Here is a 27,263-nt window from a genome sequence, read left to right as displayed (position 1 = left end):
GTTAAATCACTAAGTTGTATACCTGAAACTAATGTAATGTGTCTACTATATTAAAAAAAAAAAAACAAAATAATGAGTTAATGGATACACAAAATAAAAGATGTAAATGGTAACATCAATGACCTAAAACATAAGGGGATAGAGAAGTAAAATTTTTGAGTTTGTGTATGTAATCAAAGTTAAGTTGTTATCAGCTTAGAATAGGATGTTATAACTATATACAATGGAACATCATTCAGCTATCAAAAAGAAGGAAATCGTGCCATTTGTGACAACATGGATTATCCTGGGAGGGTATCATGTTCAGTGCAGTAAGCCAGAGAGAAGAAGGCACATATAATATGATATCACTCACATGTGGAATTTGAAAAAGTTGAACTCAGAAATATTGTTAAATGGCAGTTGCCTGGTGCCAGGGCATGGGGAACATAGGTAGATGTTGGTCAAAGAGTACAAACTTTCACTTATAATATGGATAAGTTGTAGGAATCTAATGTACAAAATGGTAATTATAACTAATAACACTGTATTGTATACTTGGAATTTGTTTAGAGAGTAAATCTGTTCTTACCACAAACACACACAGAGTGGTAACTGTGTCAGGTGATGGATGTGTTAATTAACTTGATTGTCGTATTCATTACACAGGAACACATGTATCAAATCATCATATTATACATCTTCAATATATCCAATTTCATTTGCCAATTATATTTTGATAAAGCTTGGGGGAAAGGGGCAGATACATATATTTCGATAAGCAAGTGAGTGGTGGGAGCATAAAACTGAAATTATCAGAGAATTAGGAAGGTTGGGGTGCCTAGCCAGCTCATTTGATGGAGCATGCAACTCTTGATCTTGGGGTTGTGAGTTCAAGCCCTACGTTGGGCCTAGAGAATACTTTAAAAAAATAAAATAAATCTTAAAAACAAAGTTAAATAGAATTAGGAAGGCTTATCAGGAAATGCATTTAAATAAAAAACAGTGTTGAGGTGAACAGAGGGGAAATGCCAGAACAAGGCCATTTTTTCTTCTAGTGAACAATTGTAATACATGGGTGATAATATGCTCAAAGTTCTGTGCCTGAGAATGTGGCTAGGAAGAATCTCAAAGCCAGTGTTATAAGTTACCTGCCACGGTCTTAAAACTGTCTCATTTATCATACAGTGGATAAGATTATCAGTTCTAGGGTCAGACTGCCAGTTTACTTCCATGAAAATCAGATTGAATATAAATCATTAAAATAATTGCTAATGAAATATGTGAGACAACTGTAAAAACTGTAAAAAAGTTATAAAAGTCAATATGGGAAAGAACTAGAAGGATACTGCTCACAGATTATTTTGCATTTCTCTTTAATATCTAACTACACTTGGCCAAAACAGAAATTGAATTTCAGTGTATTGTGGATGTGGTCTACATAAGAAAGCAGTGATAAATTCTAATCAGTAGACTTAGACTCAAAACAAAAGGCCTTGACCTTAGCTCAAAATGTGGCAAGTTAATATACATTTATGTTTTAAGTTAAATAAAACATGTAGTTTTCATATACTATTTTATTTTTTGAATATTTAAAACATTTATGTGATTCAAAAGTCAGAAGTACATCAAAAGGATGTACCTCTACTGACCTTCATAGATAACTATTTTCATTAGTTTTTAATACACAGACACACCTTGGCAATATTGCAGGTTTGGTTCCAGACCACTGTAACAAAGCAAATAATGCAGTAAGTGAGCCAAATGACTTTTTTGGTTTCCCAGTATATATAAGTTTATACTATACTATAGTCACTATAGTCTATTAAGTGTGTAATAGCATTGTCTAAAAAATGTACATACCTTAATTTAAAAATACTTTATTGCTAAAAAATGTTAAGCATCATCTAAGCTTTCAGCAAGCCATAATCATTTTGCTGGTAAAAGTTCTTGCCTGGATGTTGATGTCTGCTAACTGATCCAGGTGGTGATTGCTAAAGTTGGAGGTGGCTGTGGCAATTTCTTAAGAATAAGACAACAATGAAATTTGCCAATGAAATTTGACTCTTTCACAAGCAATTTCTCTGTAGCATGCGATGCTGTTTGATAGCATTTTAACGACAGTAGAGCTTCTTTCAAAATTGGAGTCAATCCTCTCAAACTCCGCTGCTGCTTTCTTTATCAACTAAGTTTATGTCACATTCTAAATCCATTGTTGTCATTTTGATGGTTCTCACAGCATCTGCACCAGGAGTAGATTACATCTCAAGAAACCACTTTCTTTGCTCATCCGTAAGAGGCAACTGCTTATATATTCAAGTTTTATCATGAGATTGCAGCAATTCAGTCACATCTTCAGTCTCCACTTCTGATTCAGGTTCTCTTGCTGTTTCCACCACAAGTGCAGTTACTTCCTCCATGGGAATCTTGGACCCATACATTCATCCATGAGGGTTGGAAGTCACTTCTCTTAAACTCCCATTGATGTTAAAGTTTTGACCTCTTCCCATGAATCATAAATGTTCTTATGGCATCTAGAATGGTGGAATCCTTTCCAGAAAGTTTTCAATGTACTTTGCCTGGACCCATCAGAGGAATTACTGTCTTTAACAGCTATAGCCTTATGAAATACAGTTCTTCAATAAAAAGACTTGAAAGTCAAAATTACAGTTGGCTCTTGAACAAAATGGGTTTGAACTTTGCAGGTCCACTTATACATGGATTTTTAAAAAATAAATATAGCACGGTACTGTGTATTTTCCTTATGATTTTCTTAACATTTTCATTTTTCTAGCTATATCATAAGAATACAGTATATAATATAGCATAAAATATGTGTTAATTGACTGTTTCTGTTATTGGTAAAGCTTTCCGTCAACAGTAGACTATGAGCAGTTAAGATTTGGGGAGAGTCAAAAGTTATACACAGATTTTTCCACTGCATTGGGGTTGGTGCCCCAACCCCCACATTGTTCAAGTATTATCTATACTTCAAGATCCATGGACTGTAGAACGGATATTCCATTAGGAGATAGGAAAACAACATTTATCTTGTACATCTCCATCAGAGCTCATGAGTGACTACATTGTCTGCAGTAATTGGAAAGGAATCTTTCTTTTTCTGAGTAAGTCTCAATAGTAGGTTTAAAATACTCAGTAAACCATGTTGTAAACAGATGTGCTGTCATCCAGGCTTTGCTATTCCATTTACAGAGCACAGGGAGAGTAGATTTAGCACAATTACTAAGGACCTTAGGATTTTGGAATGGTAAATGAGCACTGGCTTCAACTTCAAGTCACCAGCTGCAGAAGTACCTAACAAGAATCATCGTGTCCTTTGAAACTTTGAAGCCAGGCATTGACTTGTCTTTAGCTATGAAAAATCCTAGATGGCATCTTCTTCTAATAGTAAACTATTTTGTCTCCATTGAAAATTTTTTGTTTAATGTAGCTATGTTTGTTAATGATTTTAGCTAGATCTTCTGGATAACTTGCTGCAGCTTCTATATCAGCACCTGCTGCTTAACCTTGCACTTTTACATTATGGGGACGGCTTCTTTCCTTAAACCTCACAAACCAGCCTCTGCCAGTTTCCAGTTTTTTCTTGTACAGCTTCCTCTCCTCTCTCGGCCTCTCAGAATTGAAGAGTTAGAGCCTTGCTCTGGTTTAGGCTTTGGCTTAAGGGAGTGTTGTGGCTATTTGGATCTTCTATCCAGGTCACTCACTCTTTCTACATATCAGCAATAAGAATGTTTCACCTTCTTATCATTTGTGTGTTTACTGGAGTAGAACTTTTAATTTAAAAGTTCAAGAACTTTTCCTTTGCTTTCACAACGGAGCTGCTTGGTGGAAAAGGCCTAGCTTTCAGCTTGTTTCAGCTTTCTATATGCTTTCCTCACTAAGCTTAATCATTTCTAGCTTTTGATTTGAGAGATTTGGGACTCTTCCTTTTCATTTCAACATGTGGAGGCCATTGTAGGGTTACTAATTGGCCTAATTTCAATATCGTTATATCTCAGGGAGTAGGAAAGCCCTAGGAGAGGGAGAGAGATAGGGTAATGGCTGGTCAGTGGAGCAGTCAGAAGACACACAATATTTATCAAGTTCACTGTTTTATATGGGTGTGGTTAATGAGACCTTAAAACAATTACAATAGTAACATCAAAGATAATTGATCATCGATTATCGTAGCACATAAAATAATGAAAAAATTTGAAATAAACTGTGAGAATTACAAAATATGACCCAGAGACACAAAGTGAGCAAATGCTATTGGAAAAATGGTGCCAGTAGACTTGCTCAAAGCAAGACCATCACAGACCTTTAATTTGTATTAAAAAAAAAAAAGACAATATCTGTGAAATGTAATAAAGTATATAAAATAAGAAAGTACTATATCTCTTTTGTTTTATAAATACTAGCAAGCACATATATGTATTCTTACTTTACCTTACTGTAAGTGCACTGTATACATTTTTTTTGCACCATCTTTTTTCCTTAACAATATATCTTGGAAGTCACTCTGTCAGTTTATGGAGATTTTAAATTCTTTTTTAAAATATCTGTATAACTCCATTGTGTGTGTATACCATTATTTATTCAGTTCTCTGTTGATGGACAGTTGGGTTGTTTCCAATATTTTGTTATGGCAAATGATGCTACAGTGAATAACTTTGGTGCATATATTATTTAGTTTTGAGGGAGGTATATCTTTAGGAAAGACTCCCTAAAGAACAATTGTTTGATAAAGTATAAAGGCACATGTGATTTTGGTTTTGTAAGATTGCCCTCCATAAGATTTGTATCACTTTTCAATTTTACCAGTGCTATATTAGGGTAGTTATTTTTCCACAACCTGATGAATAGAGTATATATATTGATAAGCTTTTATACTTTTTAGTGTATTTTTAATTTATATTTTTAAGTTATGAATACATTTGAACATTTTTTCCATTTGTTTAAGGACAGTATGCTTTTTTCCCTCCATGAATTGTCCATGTCTTTTATTTTTCTATTGTGTTTTGTTCTTTTTCTTAAGTTTTTAAAGTTGTTTTATATATCAGGGAGAATAGTGCTTTGTAGTATAAGTTGAAAGTATTTTTATCTAGTTTTTTAGTTGGCTTTGGCTGTGTTTATTCTGTGTTTTACCTCACATTTTTAAAAAATGTCGTTGAATTTATGAACTTCTGTATTGGCAAGAAATGCTTTTCTTGATCTAAGATTATAAAGGAATTCCCTAACATTGTTCTTCATGTAATTGTCTGATTATGATTCCCTTCTTTTGAGCTGTGTTCCATTAGAAGTTTATTCTAGTACAGTAGTCACCCCTTATCCATGGGGGATACATTCTATGTGCCATGGGGCACTACTCTCCCTAATATATAAAACAACCTTAAAAACTTAAGAAAAAGAACAAAACACAACAGAAAAATAAAACACATGACAATTCATGGAGGGAAAAAATGGGGGATGCATTCCAATACCATCAGTGGATGCCTGAAACCCAGATAGTACCGAGCCCTATGTATATTATGTTTTTTCCCATACCTACATACCTTTGATAAATTTTAATTTATAAATTAGGCACAGTAAGAGATTAATAACAACAACATAACAAAATAGAACAATTATGTAATGTTATAAATCTTTTGTGAATGTGATCTTTCTCTCAAATTATTTACTGTATGTACCCTTCTTGTGATGATGTGAGATGATAAATTGCCTATGTAATGAGATGAAGTGAGGTGAATACTATAGACATTATGATGTAGTGTGAAGCCACTATTGACCTTCTGATGATATATCATCTGTTATGGACCATGGTTAACTGTGGGTAACTAAAACCATGGGAAGTGAAACCAACAGATAAGCAGCAGGGGAGACCTACTGTATATGGCTTTTCAATTTCACCTTTCTTTCATGGTGACATTCTGCAGTCACAATTTCATTTATTAAAAGGTTTATTTACACACAACGAATGAAAAAATTTCTTTAGCTTTTATCTTTACTTTTTTCCCCATGTTTTATGTACTAATTTGCATTTTTTATTTGGATATTTTAAACTTACATTTGGTTTTGGATGTATATCTGCCTCATTTGTCAATCTGACAACAGACCAATTTTACCAATTTGTACACGAGTTACCCTGCTTTAATTAAAAGCTTTTCTTGTATGTTTTATCTAATGGGGCTAGTTTCCTTCATTGCTGTCCTTTTTCAGTGTTCATACGCATTCTTGCTTGCTTGCTTTTTAATGTAATGCTTAGAATTAACTTGGTATTTTCATTGGTATTGTTAAATTTACACATTGTCATGTAGGAGAATTGACATCCTTCTTTTTTAGACTGATTGGTCTTATTCATGAAGAGACATGTTTCTCTATTTCTTTAAGTCTATTTTTGGGCTTCCAAGAATGTTCTGAAAATTTTCTCATGTAGAAGTTGAGTATATATTTTTAAATAGCTTTGTGTAATATGGTTTATATAGCATACCATTTAAAGTATAAGTTAGTGGGTTTTAGTATATTCGCAGAGTTGTGCAATTATCACCAATATCTAATTTCAGAACATTTTCATCACCCTAGAAAAACCCTGGTTGCATTAGCAGTTACTCTCAAATTTCCTCTAGTCTCCTAATTCTCCCTTAGTCCTAAGCAACCACTAATGCAATAGTGTGCCTTCTGTTTTATAGACTTTCGTATTCTGGAAATTTCATATAAATGGGATCATATAATATGTGGTCTTTTATGACTGGTTTCTTTCACTTAGCATAATATTTTCAAGTTTCATCCATGGTATAACATATATTCCCATTTTTTCTATTTTAAAAAAAAAATTGAGTATAGTTGACACATGATGTTACATTAGTTTTAGGTATAGAACATAGTGATTCAATAGCTCTGTATGTTTTGTTATGATCACCACAAATGTAGCTACCATCTGTCACCATACAATGCTATTACAGTACCATCGATTACATTCCTTATGCTGTACCTTTTATTCCTGTGACTTATTTCATAACTGGAAGCTTGTATCTCCCACTCCCCTTCACTTATTTTGTCTGTCCCTCTCCCCCTTTGCCTCTGGCAACCATAAGTTTGTATTCTGTTTTTATAGATATGATCTTGCTTTTTGTTTGTTTATTCATGTTTTTTAGAATCTAGATATAGGTGAAATCATAGGATATTTATCTTTGACTGACTTATTTTGCTTAGCATAATACCCTCTAGGTCCATGCATGTTGTTGCAAGTGGCAAGGTCTCATACTTTTTATGGCTAAGTAGTATTTCATTGTGTATATACCACATCTTCTTTATACATTCATCTATTGATGAACACTTGGAGTACTTCCATTTCTTGGCTATTGTAAATAATGCTGCAGTAAAGCATGTATCAGTTCTTAAGTTCTTTATATTGGAGAATAATATTCCATTGTATGGACATACTACATTTCTATCCATTCATCAATTAATGGACATTTGGTATGTTTTTGCTTTTTGGCTATTATTAATAATCCTGCTGTGAACATGCATGTACAAGTATATCCCTAGGAGTAGAATTGCTGAATTATGTGGTAACTTTATTTTTAACATTTTGAGATTTTTCAAACTCCTCAAAAGCATCTGCGTAATATTACATTCCCACTAGCAATGTATATGAATTCCTATCCTTCACATCTTCTCCAATGCTTGTTTTTATCTTTTTTAATATATCCTTATGAGTGTCCAGTGCTATCTCATTATAGTTTGGACTGCATTTCCCTAATGGCTAATGATGTTGAGCATCTTTTCATGTGTTTATTGATCATATGAATATCTTAGAAAAATATTCAGATCTTTTGCTATTTTTAAATTATTTGCTATTTTAAATTATTTAAAGTATTGCTAGTTTTTATTATTGAGGTAAGTATTCTTTATATATACTAGATACGTCTCTTATCAGACATAAGATTTGGAAATATTTTCTTCCATTCTGTGGGTTATCTTTTCATGTTTTTGATGATGATTTTCGAAGCACGGAAGCTATGGATTTTGATAAATTTATCAATTTTTTTCTTTTGCTGTCATATCTGGGAATCCACTGTATAACTCAGTGTCACAAGGATGTACTCCTGTTTTCTTGAGTTCTATAGTTTTATCTTACATTGAGACATATGATCTACTTGGACTTTTGTGACTGATGTAAGTTGGGAATCTAACTTCATTCCTTTGCATGTGCATATCCAGGTGTCTCTGCACCATTTGTCAAAAATCAGGTGACCACAAATGTGAGGGTTTATTTCTGGGCTTTCAATTCTGTTTCAATGATATATATTTATCCTTATGCTGATACTGTACTTGAAAAAAATGTTTATTTATTTTGAGAGAGAGAAAGAGCACAGAGAGAGCACACTTGAGTGGGGGAGGGACAGAGAGAGAGGGAGAGAGAGAATCCCAAGTAGGTTCTGTGCTGACAGTATGGGGCTCAATCCCACAAACCACGAGATCATGACCTGCACAAACCATGAGACCTAAACCATGACCTAAGTCGAAATAAAAAGCCAGATGCTTAACCAAACTGAGCCACCCAGGTGCCCTGATATTGTATTGTTTTGATCACTGTAGTTTGGTAGTAAGTTTTGAAATCAGGAAATGTGAGCCCTCTAAATTTGTTTACTTTGAAAAAAATTTTGATCATTCTAGGTCACTTGCATTTCCTTATAAATTTTAGGATCATCTTGCCAATTTCTGCAAAGAAGCCTGCTGAGTTTTGATAGGGATTGTCTGAAGTTGTTGGTCATTTTGGGAAATATTTTCATCTTAATAATATTAAGCCTTATGGTCGATGCAGATAGTTCATTAATATCTTTCAACAATTTTTACAGTTTTCAGAGTACAAGTTTTTTTTTGTTGTTGTTGTTAAGCTTATTCCTAAGCATTTTATTCTTTTTGATGCTATTGTAAATTGAATTTATTTCTTAATTACATTTACAGATTATTTATTAAAGTATACAGAAAAAAACTGGTTTTTGTACATGGGTCTTATATCCCGTAATCTATTAAGCTTGTTTATTCATTCTTACAGTACTTTTGTGAATTCTTGAGGATTTTTTATATACAAGACCATGCCATCTGCAAATATGGTTTTGCTTCTTCCTTTCAGTCTGGATGTCTTTCCTTTTCTATCTTTTCCTTCCTTCCTTCCTTCATTCCTTCCATCCATCCTTCCTCTTCCTCCTTTCCCTTCCCTTTCTTTCTCTTCCCTTCCCCTTTCTTCCCTTCTCTTTTCTTTTTTCTTTCCTTTCCTTTCCTTTCCTTTCCTTTCCTTTCCTTTCCTTTTTTCTCTAATTTACCTGGCTGGAATCCAATAAAATATGGAATAGGCATAGCAACCACATACATCTTTGCCTTGTCCCTTATCTTGGGGCAGAAGTATTCAGTCTTTCACCATCAATCTTGATGTTAGTTGTGGGTTTTTTGCAGATGGCTTTGTTGAATGCTTTTATCATGAGAGAGTGTTAGATTTTGTCAGGTGCTGTTTCTGCATCTGTTGAGATCATCATGTGGTATTTTTGTCCATCTTATTGATATAGTGTATTATGTTAATTGATTTTGAGATATTGATCTTGGATTTTCTGGGTAAATCCCACTTGGTTATTTGTATAATACTATTTATCTGTTGCTAGATTTGGTTTACTGAGGATTGTTGCATCTATACTTACTAGATATATTGGTCTGTAGTTCTCTTCTCTCAATATGACTTTGTGTGGTTTTAAGGAAGAATTTGTGAAAGATTTATGTTTCTTATGTAAATATTTGATAAATTTTACCAGTCAAGCCATTTGGGCCCAGACTTTTCTTTGGAGTAAATTTATTACTAATTCAATCAATTGACTTCTTATAGGTCTATTCATATTTCCTGTTTTTTCCTAAATCAAGTTTGGTAGTTTGTGTGTTTCCAGGAATTTGTTCATTTTATATAGCTTCTCTAATTTGTTGGTATTCATTTCACATTATTTTCTTATAACCCCCCCCTTTTTTCTCTGTACATTCAGTAATGTTATCCCTTCTTTCATTCCTGACTTTAGTAATTTAAGTCCTCTCTCTTCATTTCTGAATCAGCCTAGATAAAGTTTTTCAATTTCATTCATCTTTTCAAAGCACTGTTAAAAGTATTTAAACAAGGAAGCCATTAGGTTGAGGTGGCTGTAATGCCTTGGTAGCTTACATAAGCAAGACAAAACATAAGCCAGAAGCAGTGCACTCAAATCCAAGAAATTGAAACTTGAGAACAACCAATCACAAACAGCCATTGAGGCTTTCCCAAGTAAGGCAAGTGCTTAAGCTATAACCAGTCAAATAATTGCTTTGCTTTGCTTCAGCATCTTCTCTATAAAAACTTTGCTCCTCCCCCTGTTAGTGGAGGGCTTCTAACCACCTTTGGTTTGGCACTGCCCAATTGAAATCAATTTATGCTCAAATAAAATCTTGAAAAATTTTATGTGTCTCAAGTTTGCCTTTTACCAGAACCAATTTTTGTTTAGTTGATTTTTCTTTTATTATTTTTGGCTATTTCATTAATTTCTGCTCTTTATTATTTTCTTCCTTCTTATTTTGGCTTTACGTTGTTCTTCAATTTGCAATTGTCTAAAGCTGAAGATTAGGGTATTAGTTTCAAACCTTTATTTTTTTAATAGAATCATTTATAGCTATACATTTCTCTCAAAATACTACTTTCACTGCATCTTCTAAGCTCGGTATGTTATGTTTTCATTTTTTATATTCATTAATTTTAAGGTACTTTGTAATTTCTATTGTGATTTTTTCCCTAACCCATGTCATTTAGTAGTTTCTTGTTTAATTCCCACATTATGAATCTCAAACATTATTTGTTATTCATTTTGAATTTTATTCCATTCTTAGGAAACATACTTTGTGTAATTTAGTGTGTGTATGTATATATATGGATGTGTGTGTGTGTATATATATATATTTATATATTTTATAAATATATATTTATATATATTATATATGTGTGTGTGTATGTATATATATGGATGTGTGTATATATATATATTTTAAGATTTTAAGATTTTATATATATATATATTTTAAATATAATATTTAAAAAAATATATATATTTTTTAAGACTTTATTTTTAAGCAATTTCTACACACAACATGGGACTCAAACCCACAACCTTGAGATCATGAGTTGCATGTTCCACTGACTGAGGCAGCTAGGCACCCCTATACTTTTATACATTGAGGCTTGTTTTATTGCCTGCATATGGTCTATCCTGGAGAATGTTCTATGTGAATTCAAGAACAATGTGCACTCTTCTCTTGTTGGATGGAGTTCTACAGATGTCTGTTAGGTCTAGTTGATTTCGAATATTGTCTTAGAAGACTAAGTTGATCTTCTGCTTAGTTGTTCTATCCAGTTGAAAGTTAGGGTATTTAAGTCTTAAGCTATTATTTTTTAATTTCTCTTTTCATTTATGACAAGTTTTGTTCCTGTATTTCAGCACCCTGTATATATTTATAGTTGTTTATATATACTTGATGGGTTGATCCTTTTATCATTATAGAATGATCCTTTTGTTTTTATTAATGTTTTTGAACAGTCTATTTTATCTGATATTAGTATGGCCACTCTGGTTTATTATGGTTGTGGTTTGCATTATATTTTCTCTGCCTTTTACTTTTGACCTTTTTGTATTTTTGTATCTGTCTTCTACAGACAACATATAGTTGGATTCTGGCTTCTTATCCAGTCTGTTAATTTTTATTATTTAACCCATTCACATTTAATGTTATTATTGATATAGTTGGGGTAACATCTATGTTTTGTCTCTTTATTTTCTATATATCTTATGTCTTTTTATGTCCTCTGTACTTCTTTTACTGATTTCTTTTAATTGAATATTTCCTAGTATAACATTTTAATTTCTTTAATTAATTTTTCTCTTTTTTTTTTTTAATTATTCCCAGTGGTTACTCAAGGAGTTATAATATAGCTTAAAATTTATACTAACTTAGTTCCAGTGAGATATAGAAACATTATTCTGGTATAGTGTTATTTTGATGTGCTATTACTGTTATATGTGTATATCTATATGTGTTACAAACCCAGTAATACATTGTTATAGTTATAATTTATGTAATTTTATGTCTTTTTAAATGTTTATTTACTTATTCTGAGAGAGAAAGTGAGCGAACAGGGGAGGGGCAGAGAAGGGGAGAGAGAGAGAGAGAGAGAGAGAGAGAGAGAGAGAGAGAGAATCCTAAGCAGGCTCCACACTATCAGTGCAGAACCCCATGCAGGCTTGAACCTGTGAACCATGAGATCATGACCTGAGCCAAAATGATGTTGGATGCTTAACCAACTGGGCCACCTAGGCACCCCAATTTTATGTCTTTAAAGAAGGTAAGATGAGAGAAAAATGTATATTTATTGTTACATTAAAATTCGTATTTAAGATTTGTGTTTTTCTTTATTCCTATTGTTTTTAGTTACTATCTTTTGCCATTTCCTTACTCCAATACAGTTTTGCTCTGTTAACTCTAAACAGAGCAAAGAGAAATTTTATTTAAGTAAAAAATGAATTTCATTCAGGAATAGCAGAGGAATTGCAATTTGGGACAAGCAAGCTATGGTGAACCATAAGCAAGTCTGAAAAGACAAAGGAGGGTCAGCTTTTATTATGTTTTAGGAGGAAATTAGGGAGTGTTTTGTTTAGAACAAAAGTGTACTGGAGAAGAACAAGAGTTTGAGTTTGTGGTGGTTTCTGATTGGTTGTAAATGGTAGTTAGTATGTTGTCACTAGAGCAGAGAGGGATCTTCCTTCCTATTTTTAAAGACAGGAGATACAATTCCAATTTGAAAAGTGCTCTCCCTTGTTGAAATAATTCTTCCTTCTTCCTGCTGGTTATGTAGGCTACAATGAGTGGTATGGGCTTAACAGCTTTCCCTTTAGGGCTTCCCTGATCCATGGTAAGGGAGGTTTTCTTTATTTAGTTTCACAACTCCCGCATGTCAACCTTTGGGCTGTTACTGCCAAATGTAATGCATTTTTATATGTTACATACATGTCATTTTATACAGTTGCTTTTTAAATCAGGAGACGGAAGGAGAGGAAATATGCAATAATACTGTCTTTATAAGTATCTACATAACTACTTCTATTGGCACTTTTTGTTTTTTTGTGTGTGGAATTAAAATACTGTTTTGGGTCACTTGTTTTCCAACCTGAAGAATTTTCTCTAGTATTTCTTATAAGGAAAATCTGCTAGAAAAGAATGTTTTTAGTTTTTGTTTCAGTGAAAATGCCTTTATGATGCCTTTACTTTAGAAAGATAGTTTCCTTCATGTAATATTCTAGGTTGATGGTTTTTTTTTTTCTTTCAGCTGTTAGAATATATCATTTCATTGCATTCTAGCTTTCATTGTTTTGTTAAGAAGTCAGCTCTTAATCTTATTGGTTTCTCTTGTATATGATGCATTGTTTTTCTGCTGCTGCTTTCAAGATTTTCTCTTGTTTTTTTACATTTTTACTATGATGCATCTGGGTATGGATATTTTTATGTTTATCCTACTTGGAGTTCACTTAGTCTCTTGTTGCACATAATAGTTCCCACATTTCTCTGAGGCTCTGTTAATTTTTCCTTCCCTTTTTTCTGTCTTCTCAGATTGCATAGTCTCTATTGGTATATCTTCATGTTTGCTGATTCTTCTGACAGCTTGCATGTAGTATTTAGCTCTGTAGTAAATTATTTATTTCAGTTATTGCACTCTTTACTTTCAGAATTTCCATTTAGCTCTTTTTTTTTAATCATTTCTTTCTCTTTACTCTTATTCTCTTCTTGCTGAGACATTGTCATCATACCTTCCTTTACTTCATTTAGCATAGTTTTCTTTTGTTCTTTGACTGTATTTGTATACCTCGAAGTCTGGCATTCCCAAATCTGGAACCTATCAAAGTTCTTTTGCATGTTTTTCCCTTGTGTTTGGGACACACTTTCCTGTTTCTTTGCATGTCTCATAGTTTTTATTGTTGTTGAACCCTGGATATTTTAGATAGTATATTGTAGCATTTGTGAATATTGATTCCTTCTTTCCTTCCCCACTCTTTCTATTCTCCTGATTCTTTCTTGGAAATCATAGAAAATACTTAGGATTGTACTTAATGTAAGGACATTGAAATTAAAAGTGTCTATGATTAAAGTTCTTGGATTTGGTAAAATCCAGTTTGTATGCTCAGTGGTCTCTTTTCTTTTGGTTGTGACTCATTTGTAAATAAATGAAGTTTCCATATAAGTGAGGTATTACCACATTTAGAAATTTTTCCAAATGCTGAGTCCTTTATTTTTAATACAAAGTTTACATTTATAGTTTTGTTCCTTTTGTAATACATTTGTTTAGCTAATGAATGATATTTCTTTCTTTTAGGTTACACCTATGTTTGAGGATTGGACCACTATTGACTGGTATCGATTTTTCTGTTTATGGGAGAAGCTGCCAATTTCTATGAAACGGGTGGCAGAGCTAGTGGGAGTCGAAGAAGCGTTCTTGGCTCGCTGTGTGAAAGGAAAAGTAGTAGCCAGAACTGAGAGACAGCATCGCCAGATGGCCATCCATAAAAGGTAAATATCAAGGAGTCTACACTATCCAGTATTTAACACAGTTTTTGGATATATAGTAGATGTTCAGTTTATTGTAGTCACTTTCATTATCATTAAAATCAAATTTTTGGCTGAGTATGGTAAAAAGTTTCACTTTCCTGTATTTACTGAATTGATTGATATTTCTCTCTTGCTATTTATAGTTTAGAAGTCATTGTAGATGAAGACCTTTTAAAGTAGAACATTTAATTACTTCCTTTACTTAAAGATGTGAATTAGAATTGCCAACTTAGTGTAGCTTCATGTGAGGTTGTGCTTTGTATCATTATTATAAAACAATATTATAATGGCTCTGGGGAAGAGCCATTAAAAAATTCAGATGGGGAAATTGAATCATTTAGCTTCTTTAAAATCTAATAAAATTATTTTTCTTAGTGCTAGTATCTAGTATATTATTTACAACATAATCAAGTGTGAATTTTGTAAGGATTTATATACTTGGATTATTTGTGGCACTAGGACCTTTCAAGTCAAAACTGGTTTTTATTATCAAATTATGTCATTTTTTTGAAATATGAATAGATGATCATGTAACTGTGTATCAGATGTTCTTTTAAATTATTGTGCCATTATATTTCTTGAACCAAGTCTTATTTCTTAAAATTAGTTAGCAGTATTGAAATATGGAGGAGCTCTTTTTGTTATATAGGTATTAGGTTCCTTGCTATGCTATAGTACTAATGTATGTCAGGATTTATTTGACCAACATTGAGCTCAGTCTTTGTCCACTAATCCTATATCCTATTAGGAATCTTCTCACAGTGTATAAATCCTCACTTGCCTTTTTGATTCTTTCTTGTTTCCCAGCATATGTTATATCTTCATTGTAGGCATAAGTAATCTCTTACCACACTTTCGGTGATTTACTTTCCAGGTTTTTTACCAGTCTTGTGCTATTAGACTTAATCAGTGAAGTTCCCTTAAAGGAAATAAATCAGAAATATGGATGCAGTCGTGGACAGATTCAATCCTTACAACAGTCAGCAGCTGTTTATGCAGGTCAGTTAAACAAGGGTTTCCACATTTATTTGAGACTCTGCAGTTTGAGATCAAGTTAAAATTACTTTTTTTCATATTCCATTTATTTTAGGCTTCTCTAAAAATGAGAGGATCATGTAAAGTCATAATTGTGTATGTTTGTCCTCATAAGAACCCCTAAAACTATGGCTTCTCACCCTGCTCCAGAGGATTGGCAGCTGGCAGCTAGCTGAGTGTCTGGATCTTAGTCTCCCTCCATTGCTTAGCCACCTGCTAAGCATCCTCCTTTTTATTTTTTTTTTTAGTTTTTATGTTTTCACTGTTGCAGGAAGTAGACCCAAAGTTCTCAATGGCCTCCTCTTTCTCATCAAGTTGCTGATTAATATTTGTTATTGAGTAGGAGGATGGCAACTACAGAGGGATTTCTGTATATCTGGTAGACTGTTCTAAATATCTCTCCTCTAAGGAAACACTGGTCTGCCCTTAATAAAATTAAACCCCTATCTGTAAGCTAGGCAAATAGGGAAGTTCTGGGTCTGATTTTACCAAGAAATCCTTACAAACTCTTAGGAAGGAAACCCTGGGCTGCTGGAGAGAGTGTGGATTTGTGTGTGTAGGAGGTTTCATTGTGAAGGTGTGTGCATATATGAGAGTACTGAGGGAAAGATTGTAGGAGGGGCTGGAGACTTCAACTCACTGGCATGAAGGATCTCAAATTGCCTGTAGGATTAATGTTCTCATAGGGAAGTGATTATATTAATGCCTTGACATTGGCTCTTCTGGCCTCTTTATCTCATGAGGGAATAGCTATTAAGTTGGGCAACCTTTCCTTGAAGAAAATATCAATAGGAGCTTCACTTTTTGTACTCCTCTCAGCACTTGAATATTTAAATCATCTCTCTTATTTTCTTATTTTGCTCTAGATGAAAGAGTCCCTCACCTGTTTTAAAGAGTTCTCTCTTCCTTAAAAAAAGAAAGGAAGGAAGAGAGAATGAGAGGAATGAACTAGAGTGAGGGCTTTTTGTGTACTTTGTGTTAACATGCTCTGCCTCAGTTTTTTCAAATATCAAGTTCGTGATTAAGAATAAATGAGATGACAATGTGTTTACCCCTTTTATTGACCAATTAGCTAGGCCCTGAACATGTGTCTACTTGCCTGTTAACGTACACTTTGTGCCTTTGTGCCTCTTAAAGTTTATGATTCTGCTGGTAAAACAAAACAAAACAAAAGATACAGCAAGACAAAAGTATCTAAAGAAATAGAGAATTATTTATAAAGAATTTTTAAAAGAATTTTTGAACGTTTTTTTAATGTTTATTTTTGAGAGAGAGAGAGAGAGAGACAGTGTGAATGGGGGAGGGGCAAAGAGAGGAGACAGAATCCGAAGCAGGATCCAGGCTCCAGGCTGTCAGCACAGAGCCCCATGTGGGGCTAGAACCCACAAACTGAGAGATTGTGACCGGAGTGAAGTCAGGCGCTCAACCAACTGAGCCATCCAGGCAGCCCAAGAATTTTTAATTTCATAAATATTCTATGATTATTGTAGGGATGATTACAGTATTTTCCAACCGCCTCGGCTGGCACAACATGGAACTACTACTTTCCCAATTTCAGAAGCGTCTTACATTTGGCATCCAGAGGGAGTTGTGTGACCTGGTCCGGGTGTCCTTACTTAATGCACAGCGAGCCAGGTTCTTCTATGCTTCTGGCTATCTTACTGTGGCAGATCTTGCCAGAGCAAATATTGTGGAAGTGGAGACTGTTCTGAAAAATGCTGTGCCCTTTAAAAGGTAAGAGAGTCCTCCTGACCAGTAGTTATTAAATGAAAAATTATGTCTATTTGTAAATAATAGAAAATGTACTAAAATATTTTTTTCTTTGATAGTATCATGACGTACATGGGGTCACTGGAAGAAAATGAGACTGCTTTTTTCCCCCTTTAGAATTACTATCGTGTGTGTGTGTGTGTGTGCGCGCGCCTGTGTGTATGTATATATTTTTAAATTGAAGTATAGGTGACACACAGTGGTACATTAGTTTCAGGTGTACACATAGTGATTTGAAAGGTCCATATGTTATGCCCTGCTCACCACAAGTGTAACTACTATCTTTTGCCATAAAATGCTATTAAATACCATTGATTATATTCCCCATGCTGTACATTTTATGCCTGTGACTTAATCATTCCATAATTGAAAGCCTTTATCTCTCACTCCCCTTCAACCATTTTTTTTTAAATTTTTTTTTAATGTTTTTTATTTATTTTTGAGACAGAGAGAGAGAGAGAGAGAGAGCATGAACGGGGGAGGGTCAGAGAGAGAGGGAGACACAGAATCTGAAACAGGCTCCAGGCTCTGAGCGGTCAGCGCAGAGCCCGACGCGGGGCTTGAACTCACGGACCGCGAGATCATGACCTGAGCCGAAGTTGGCCGCTTAACCAACTGAGCCACCCAGGCGCCCCCCGCTTCAACCATTTTGCCTATCCCCCTACCTCTCCCCTCCAGCAACAATCAGTTTGTTCTTTGTATTTATGGGTCTATTTTTTCTTTTTTGTTTTTTCAGAGTCCACATCTAAGTGAAATCATATGATATTTGTCTTTCTTAGTCTGACTGATTTCATTTGGCATAATATCCTCTGGGTCTATCCATGTTGTCAAAAATAGCAAGATCTCAATCATTTTTACGGACGAGTAATATTCTATCACATATTTATGATACATGATATGTGAGATATATATATATATATATATATATATATATATATATATATATATGATATCTATATTCCTTCATCTATCCATGGACACTTGGGTTGTTCCTATACCCTGGCTACTGTAAATAATGCCGCAATGAACATAGAGGTGCATATATCTTTTCCAATTAGCGTTTTCATTTTCTTTGGGTCAATATTCAGTAATAGAGTTACTGAATCGTATGGTATTTTCATTTTAATTTTTTGAAAAACCTCCATGCTCTTTTTCACAGTGGTTGGTCCAATTTACATTCCCACCAACAGTGCACAAGCATTCCTGCTTCTCCACATCCTCACCAACACTTGTTATTTCTTGTCTTTGATTCCAGGTGACCTGACAGGTGTAACTGATATCTCATGGTTTTGATTTGATTTCCCTGATGATTGGTGATGTTGAATAACTTCGTGTGTCAGTTTGCCATCTATGTATTTTCTTTGGAAATGTGTCTATTCAGGTCCTCTGCCCATTTTTAATTGGACTTAATGCCCATTTAATTATTTGTTTGTTTGTTTTTGGTGTTGAGTCATATAAGTTCTTTACATATTTTTGCTATTAATCTGTTATTGGATATATCATCTGCAAATATCTTCCCCCATTCAATAGGTTACCTTTTCGTTTTGTTGATTATTTCATTCACTGTGCAAAAGCTTTTTATTTTGGTGAAATCCCAATAGTTTATTTTGCTTTTGTTCCTATTCCAAGAGGAGACATATCCAGAAAAATGTTGCTAAAGCTTATGTCAAAGAAATTACTGCCTGCATTTTCTTCTAGGAGTTTATGGTTTCAGGTCTCACATTTAGGTCTTTAATCCATTTTGAATTTATTTTTGTATGGTATAAGAAGTGATACCCTTTTCATTCTTTTGCACATAAATGTTCAGTTTACCCAGCGTCATTTACTGAAGAGACTTTCCCATTGCATATTCTTGCCTCCTTGTCATAGATTAATTGTCCATTAAGCATGGGTTTATTTCTGGACTCTGTGTTCTGTTTCACTGATCTACTACATGTTTTTGTGCCAGTACCATACTATTTTGATTATTACAGCTTTGTAGTTTATCTTGAAATCTAGGTTGGTGATACCTCCAGCTTTGTTCTTTCTCAAGATTGCTTCGGCTTTTAGGTCTTTTGTGGTTCCATACAAATTGTAGTATTATTTATTCTAGTTTTGAGAAAAATGCTGTTGGTATTTTGATAGGGATTGCATTGAATCTGTAGATAGCTTGGGTAGTATGGACATTTTCAACAGTGTTAATTCTTCTAGTCTATGAGCATGGTAATATCATTCCATTTCTTTTTTCTATCTTCAGTTTCTTTCATTAATGTTTTATAGTTTTCAGAGTACAAGATTTTTGGTGTAACTGTAAATGGTTTGTTTTCTTAATTTCTGTTTTTACTACTTTGCTATTAGTGTATAAAAATGCAACAGATTACTGTGTATTAACTTTTTATGCTACAACTTTACTGAATTTATTTATTCTAATAGACTTTTGATGGATCTTTAGGGTTTTCTATGTATAGTATCATATCATCTACAAATAGTGATGGTTTTACTTCTTCCTAAACAGTTTAGATGTCTTGTATTTCTTTTTTGGTCTGATTGCTCTGGCTATGCTTTCCAGTACTGTGCTGAATAAACGTGGTGAAGGTGGATGTTCTTGTCTTGTTCCTGATCTTAGGGGAAAAGCTCTCAATTTTTCACCATTGAGTATAATGTTAACTGTGGGTTTTTCACGTATGGCCTTTATTATACTGAGGTATGTTCTCTCTAAACCCACTTTGTTGAGAGTTTTAATTATGAACTCAAGTTGAATTTTGTCAAATGCTTCTTCTGCATCTATTGAGATGATCATATGATATTTAACCTTTGTTTTGATTTGTGAACGTTGAATTATCCTTGCATCCCCAGAGTAAATCCCATTTAGTCGTGGTGGATAATCCATTTAATATACTGTTGAATGTGATTTGTTAATATTTTGTTGAGGATTTTTGCATCTATGTTTATCAGGGGCATTGGCCTGTAATTTTCTTTTTTTATAGTGTTTTTGGTTTTGGTATCAGGGTAATACTGGCTTTGTAGAATACATTTATAATGTTTTTGGGAGTTTTCCTTTCTCTTCTATTTTTTGGAATAGTTTGAGGAGAATAGATATTAACTTGTCTTTAAAAGTTTGGTAGAATTTACCTGTGAAGCCATTTGGTCAAGGACTTTTGTTTTTTGAGAGTTTTTTGGTTACTCATTCAGTTTCATTACTAGTGTCTTGTCTGTTCAGCTGCTGTTTCTTCCTGATTCGGTTTTGGAAGATTATATGTTTCTAGGAATTTATCCATTTATTCTAATTTATTGACATAATTTTTTGTAATGTTCTCGTATAAGTCTTTGTATTTCTGTGGTGTTGGCTATTAATTTTCCTCTTTCATTTCTGATTTTATTGATTTGTGTCCTCTTCTTTTTTTCTTGATGAGTCTAGCTGAAGGTTTATTAATTTTGTCTTTTCAAAGAACAAGCTCTTGGTTTCCTTGATCTTTTCTATTTTTTTAAATCTCTATTTCATTTATTTCCACTGTGATCTTAATTTCCTTCCTTTTATGGACCTTGGCTTCATTCTCTTTTTCAATTTCCTTTACATATAAGGTTAGATTGTTTATTTGAGAATTTTCTTGTTTCTTGAGGTAGGCCTGTATCTGTATGAATTTCTCTCAGAATTGTTTTCACTGAATCCCAAAGATTTTGGACTGTTGTCTTTTCATGTTCATTTGTCTTCCTGTATCTTTTGATTTTCTCTTTGATCTCTTCATTGACCCATTGGGTGTTTAGTAGCATGGTATTTAGTAGCATGCTGTTTAGCCTACACGTGTTTTTCTTTTTACCAGTTTTTTTCTTGTGATTGATAGTTCTATGCTATTGTGGTTAGAAAAGATACTTGATATGATTTCAATTTTCTTAAATTTCCTGGGACTTGTTTTATGGTCTAATGTGTGATCTGTTCTGGAGGATGTCTTATGTACACTTGAATTGAAGGTATATTCTGTTGTTTTTGGATGGAATGTTGTGCATGGATATTTTAAGTACATCTGGTCTAATGTGTCATTCAAATCCACTGTTTCCTTTGTTTTCTGTCTGGATGATCTATCCATTGATGTAAATGGGATGTTATAGACCTCTACTATTACTGTATTACTGTCAATTTCTCCATTTAGGTCTGTTAATATTTCCTTTATGTATTTAGGTGCTCTAATGTTGGGTGCATAGAGATTTACAAATGTTATATCTTCTTGTTGGATTAACCCCATTATCATTATATAATGCCCTTTGTCTCTTATTACAACCTTTGTTTAAAGTCTGTTTTGTCTGATATAAGTATTGCTACCTTGGCTTTTAATTTTGCTTTTATTTGCATGGAATATCTTTTCCTATTCTTTCATTCTTAATTTCTGTGTGTCTTTAGGTCTGACATGAGTCTTTTGTAGGCAGCATACAAATGGGTCTTGTTTTTTAATCTATTCCACCACGCTATGTCTTGATGGGAGCATTAGACCTACTTTTACATTTAAAGTAATTATTGATAGGTATGTACTTATTGCCCTTTTGTTAATTGTTTTCTGGTTGTTTTGTAGTTCTCAGTTTTTTTCTTCTTCTTTTGCTCTCTTTCCTTTGATGACTTTCTGTTGTATTAGTTGATTGTCTTTATTTTTTGTATACCCATTATAGATTTTGGTTTTGTCTTTACGATGAGGTTTATATATAACATGTTAATTATATAGCAGTCTATATTAAGTCAGTTACTTAAATTTGAACACATTCTAAAAATTTTTTCACCTCCGTTTTAGGTATGTATTCTCATATTTTACATCTTTGTATTCATAATTTTCTTAGTTCTGATTATGACCTTTTCTTTTTAACATAAAGAAGTCCCTTTAACATTTTTTTTAAGGGTAGCCTAGTGATGATGAACTTTAACTTTTTTAAATTTCTCCTTCAGTTGTGAATGATAACATGGCCATGGAGCGTATTCTTGGTTGTAGGTTTTCTTCCTTTCAGCTCTTTGAATATATCATGCCACTCTCTTTTGGCTCACAACATTTCTGCTGAAAAATCTGCTGATAGCCACAAGTGGTTTCCCTTCTATGTAACTTTTTGTTTCTCTCTTGCTCCTTTCGAAATTTTCTCTTTATCTTTAACCTTTGACATTTTAATTATGTATCATGGTGTGGAACTCCTTGAGTTCATCTTGTTTGGAACTCTCTGTCCTTCCTGAACCTAGATGTTTGTTTTCTTCCCCCAGGTTAAGGAAATTTTCAGCTGTTATTTCTTCAAATGAATTTTCTGCCTCCTACTTTCTCTATTCTCTTCTGGGACCCCTATAATGTGAATATTTGTTCTCTTGATGTCATCCCAGAGATTGCTTAACCTATCCTTAACCTATTCTCATTAAAAAAATTTTTTTTCTATTTGCTGTTCAGCTGAGTGCTTTTTATTACCTTGTCTTCTAGATTGCTAATCATCTCTTCTCGTCCCCTATTATTGATTCCTTCTAGTGTATTTTTCATATCAGTTATTGTATTCTTCAGCTTTGATTCTTTCTTATATTTTCTAACTCTTTGTTGAAGTTTTCACTGAGTTCTTCCACCCTTGTCTCCAGTCCAGTGAAGATCTTTAAGATCATTATTTCAAACTGCTTATCAAGCATATTGTTTCTCTAGGTTTCATTTGGTCCTTTTCCTAAGGTTTTGTCTTGTTCTTGTGTTTGGAGCATATTCCTCTGTCTTCCCATCTTGCTTGACTTTCTGTGTTTGCTCCTTTGAATTGAGTAGAATAGCTACTTCTAAACTTAAAAGAAAGGTATTATGTATGTCATTTCCTGTGTATTCTGTGTATGCTGGATAACTTTGGCTGGCTGGAACTGTGGCTGGCATGGGCACGGAGTCCCAGGTACTCCATGTTTGGGCTGCCCTGGTAGGATGGCTTGAGCTAAAGTGGGCTTGGGCCAGGTGGTCCCAGAGCTCTCCATAGAGAGGGTGCTCTGGCAGGAGAGCTATAGCTGAAGTTGGCGCAGGTTGGAGCATTCCCTGGGCTCTCCATGAGAGGATCCCTGGCAGGATAGCTGAAGCTGAAGTGAGCATGGGCCAGGGCTGTCTAGGGACTCTCCACCCACAGGATGCTCTGGGAGGACAGCTAAAGCTACAAGTTGGGGTGTTCTGGGGACACTTAACACAAGGGATGCACTGTCGGGGTGGCTGGAACTAAGGTGGATGTGGGCCAGGGAGTCATGGAGTGTGTTAGTAAACTGTGTGGAGCCAAAGTAGTGTGGGCCTGGGTCTGGGGTGCTTTACGCCTGTGCAACCTTGCTGTAATGGCTGGAGTTACAGTGAGTACTGCTCAGGGGTGTTCTGGCAGGCACCACACTGGTGCTACTTTGGTGGGGCTGGGGCTGGTGTGGGCTAGGGGTCTGGAACTTACTGAAGTGGTAGGCCAGCTAGGGAACCTGAACCCTGCTTCTCTCTGGGCTATCAAGGTGGAGAGGGAGCATAAACTGTGGCACTTGCAGCCCCTCCTGACATGGAAAGGGTTCCGACAGCTCCCCCACCATTTGGCAAAGTTCTAGGTCTAGTTTCTCTTTACATTCTAGTTGCTATTTGTGCTTATGTATTATGCTAAGGCTACTATTTCTGTGATTATGCCTTTCTGAATGCCCAGAACTTTATTGATCAATATTACTAACATCAGTATTAGGACAGATGTACGTCACATACCTCCTCATGTGACACAGTGAGAAAGACACAGCATTACTCCTGGAGTATTCTTATCAAAAATGTCTAATATAAATTTAATTGTAAGGAAACATCAGACAAACCTAAATTGGGAGATATTATACAAAATAATTGTCTAATACTCTTCAAAAATATCAAGGTCATGAAAAACAATAACTGAGGAACTCTTTCTAATTAAAGGAAATAAAGAGACATGACAACCAAATGTACCACCTTATTCTAGATTAGATTAGAATAAGGGTATAAGTGGAACAATTGATAAAATTTGAATAAGGTGTATAGATAAGAGATAGCATTGTATTAATGTTAATTTTCTGAATGGAAACTGGTATATCTGACACCTGGCCACCCTTTCCTTTTAGTACTTGGTACATGAGAGCCAGAAAATCCATTTTTATTGTCTCAGTTTGCCATTAACAAAAATTCACAATAAATTACCTATGCATATGTATTTTCCATTGTTGGTAATGTTTCTTCAGAGTAAATTCTTGGATGTGGGATTTCAAAAGGTAAGTGCTTATGTAGGTTTATTAGTTCCAGATTACCCTGCAGAAGGGTTGTACCAGGTTACATTCTCACTGGCCTATCACGCCACAGCCTTGCAAACAGAATCCATTGTTAGAGTTTTCATTTCACCAGTCTGATAGATAGGAAATAGTATCTCAGTATGGTTTTAATGTGTATTTCTCCAATTGTGAATGATGGTGGATATCTTTTCATATGTTTCAGGATCATTTTTTTGTATCCTTGTGAATTATCTGGTTATGTCTTTTCTTGTTTCTACTGAGTTTGGTCTTTTCCCTCTCCTTTTTATTTATTTATTTTTTTTTAAATGTTTATATACTTTAATAGAGAGAGAAAGAACAAGGGAGTGGCAGAGAGAGAATCCCAAGCAGACTGCATGCTGTCAGTGCAGAGGGCTCTATCACAGGGACCCTGAGATCATGACCTGAGCCTAAATCAAGAGTCAGATGCTTAATCTACTGGGCCACCCAGGTGCCCTTCTTTCTCCTTTTAAAAGAATCTTTTCTTCTTAAATTGATTAGAGTTCTTAGCTGTTTATTTTATATGTATATTTCAAATATTTTCTCAAAATTTATAAATTGTCTTTTGGCTTTTACTACATTGTTTTTGCCATGCAGAATTTTAACTTTTCTATTGATTTTTTTGTCAATTTTTTTTTTTTTTTTTGCTTTGGAATTGTCATAGTTAGAAAACTTTTGTCTACTGAAATTAAAAAGGAATTCATTCATGTCTTCTCCTAGTATTTGTAGATTTGCATCTAGATTCCTGATGTATTTAGAATTTAATTTTGTGTATAGTATAAAGTCTGGATCAAATTTTGTCTTTTATCCAATGGCTCCCATTTATAAAAATGTTTATTTTTGACTTAGTGATTTGAGATGCCATCTTTGTCATATACCAAATATCCATAAATAATTAGGTCTATTTCTGTAGTTTCTATTTTATATACTATTCTTTTTGTCAATTCATGAGCCAGTAAATACTTTTAATTATAAATTATAAATTATTAATCTCTGGAAGGACACTTCCTCTCATAGTTTTCCAGTATTTTTTTTTTTTTGGCTATTCTTGCATATTTGCCCATATGAAAGTTAAAGTGCTTGTTGATATTTTATAGGAATTGTATTGAAATTTAACTTAGAATTGATATCTTTATATTTTGTGTCAACCTATCCAAGGATAGGTAACATCTTTGAATTTGATCTAGTCTTTGTGATTTTTAAGAGTTTTCAAAAGATTTCCTCATATAGGTTTTCAAAAGTTTTAAGTTTTGCTCACACAGGTTTTATACATTTCTTGTTAAAGTTATTCCTATTTAATATTTATTGTTATTTTAATTGGTTGCTCTCTTTTATTATGTCTTCTACATAGTTATTATTAGGGTATATGAAGGCTGTTTTGTATAATTTTTTATCCTATTTTCTAAATTCTTTTATTGTTTGAATTACTTTTATCATTGATTCTCTAGAATTTTCCAGGTATGTTGGCACATCATCTACAAATAGTTATTTTACTTCTGTAAGAATTTGTATGCTTTTAATTGATTTATCTAATTGTATTAGCTGATATCTCTAATATGTAGTAGTAGTAGTAGTAGTAGTAGTAGTAAGGATAGTAGTAATAGATATTGGGCATTTTTGCTTTGTTTGTTAGGGGAAACAAACATTTTTGTTTTGTTAGGGGAAACAAGAAAACAATAGGCCAATATTATTTGTAAATAATTTTCTTTGTTTTGTTAGGGGAAACAAGCATTTTTGCTTTGTTTGTTAGGGGAAATGCCTCTGGTGTTGCTTCAATAGGATACTGGTTTCAGAACTATGGTGTGTGTGTATGTGTGTGTGTGTGTGTGTGTGTGTGTGTGTGTGTGTGTTTATGTAAGAAATACATAATTCTTGAATATTTTTGTCATGATTGGGTATTGAATTTTGTCAAAGCATTTTCCAGTATTCCTGAAGATTATCACAGTTTTTTTTTCCTCCTCCTTCATCTATTAGCATGGTACAGTATATTAATAGGTTTCCTAATATTGAATCAATCTTATGGAATAAATTTAATTTGGTCATCTTATTTTATTATATGATGTTAGATTCTATTTGCTAATATTTGATATAGTATACTTTTGCATTGTTATTTACAAATAATATTGGCCTATTGTTTTCTTGCATTGTGTGGTTTTTTTGCACTATTTTTATTCAAGTTTTGCTATCAGTTTTGGTATCAGACTTGCCTCATGAAAAAGAATTATGAAGCATTTTTTGTTTTCAGTGCTTTGCAATAATTTAGGGAGGCTTGGGACTGCTAGAAGTTTTTATATGATTATTGTATGAAACCATGTTGAATGGTGCCTTTCAATGGGTTAGTTTCCTGATCACTTTGTCTACTTTATTTTTTCAGAAATTAGTCTCTCTAAGCTTTCTATCTTGAATGGGGTCAATTTTGGTAATCTGTATTTCCTTAGAAAATTATTTGTTGCATCTGGATTTTCAAATACATTTTTATAGAGATTTGTAAATTAGTTTCTTAGGAATTTTAAGTATTTCTTCTATTTCAATGGTTATTCCTTCCTTGTCATTTACTATTTTATAAATTTTACTT

General features: G+C 33.7%; 1 protein-coding gene across 1 annotated transcript in view; it reads left to right on the top strand.

Moving 5' to 3' along the window:
* Positions 1-27,263, top strand: part of POLQ (DNA polymerase theta) — a 116,026-nt gene that overhangs the window by 31,394 nt on the left and 57,369 nt on the right. The window contains exons 13-15 of the mRNA XM_049628253.1: positions 14,408-14,601; positions 15,515-15,639; positions 17,166-17,409. Coding sequence (XP_049484210.1) covers positions 14,408-14,601; positions 15,515-15,639; positions 17,166-17,409 — 563 coding nt within the window. The remainder of the gene's footprint in view (positions 1-14,407; positions 14,602-15,514; positions 15,640-17,165; positions 17,410-27,263) is intronic.

The sequence above is a fragment of the Panthera uncia genome, chromosome C2 (assembly GCF_023721935.1).
Source record: "Panthera uncia isolate 11264 chromosome C2, Puncia_PCG_1.0, whole genome shotgun sequence".
NCBI classification, from domain to species: Eukaryota; Metazoa; Chordata; class Mammalia; order Carnivora; family Felidae; genus Panthera; species Panthera uncia.
Note: the sequence above shows the minus strand (reverse complement) of the source record. Positions and strands in the feature narration are given on the sequence as shown.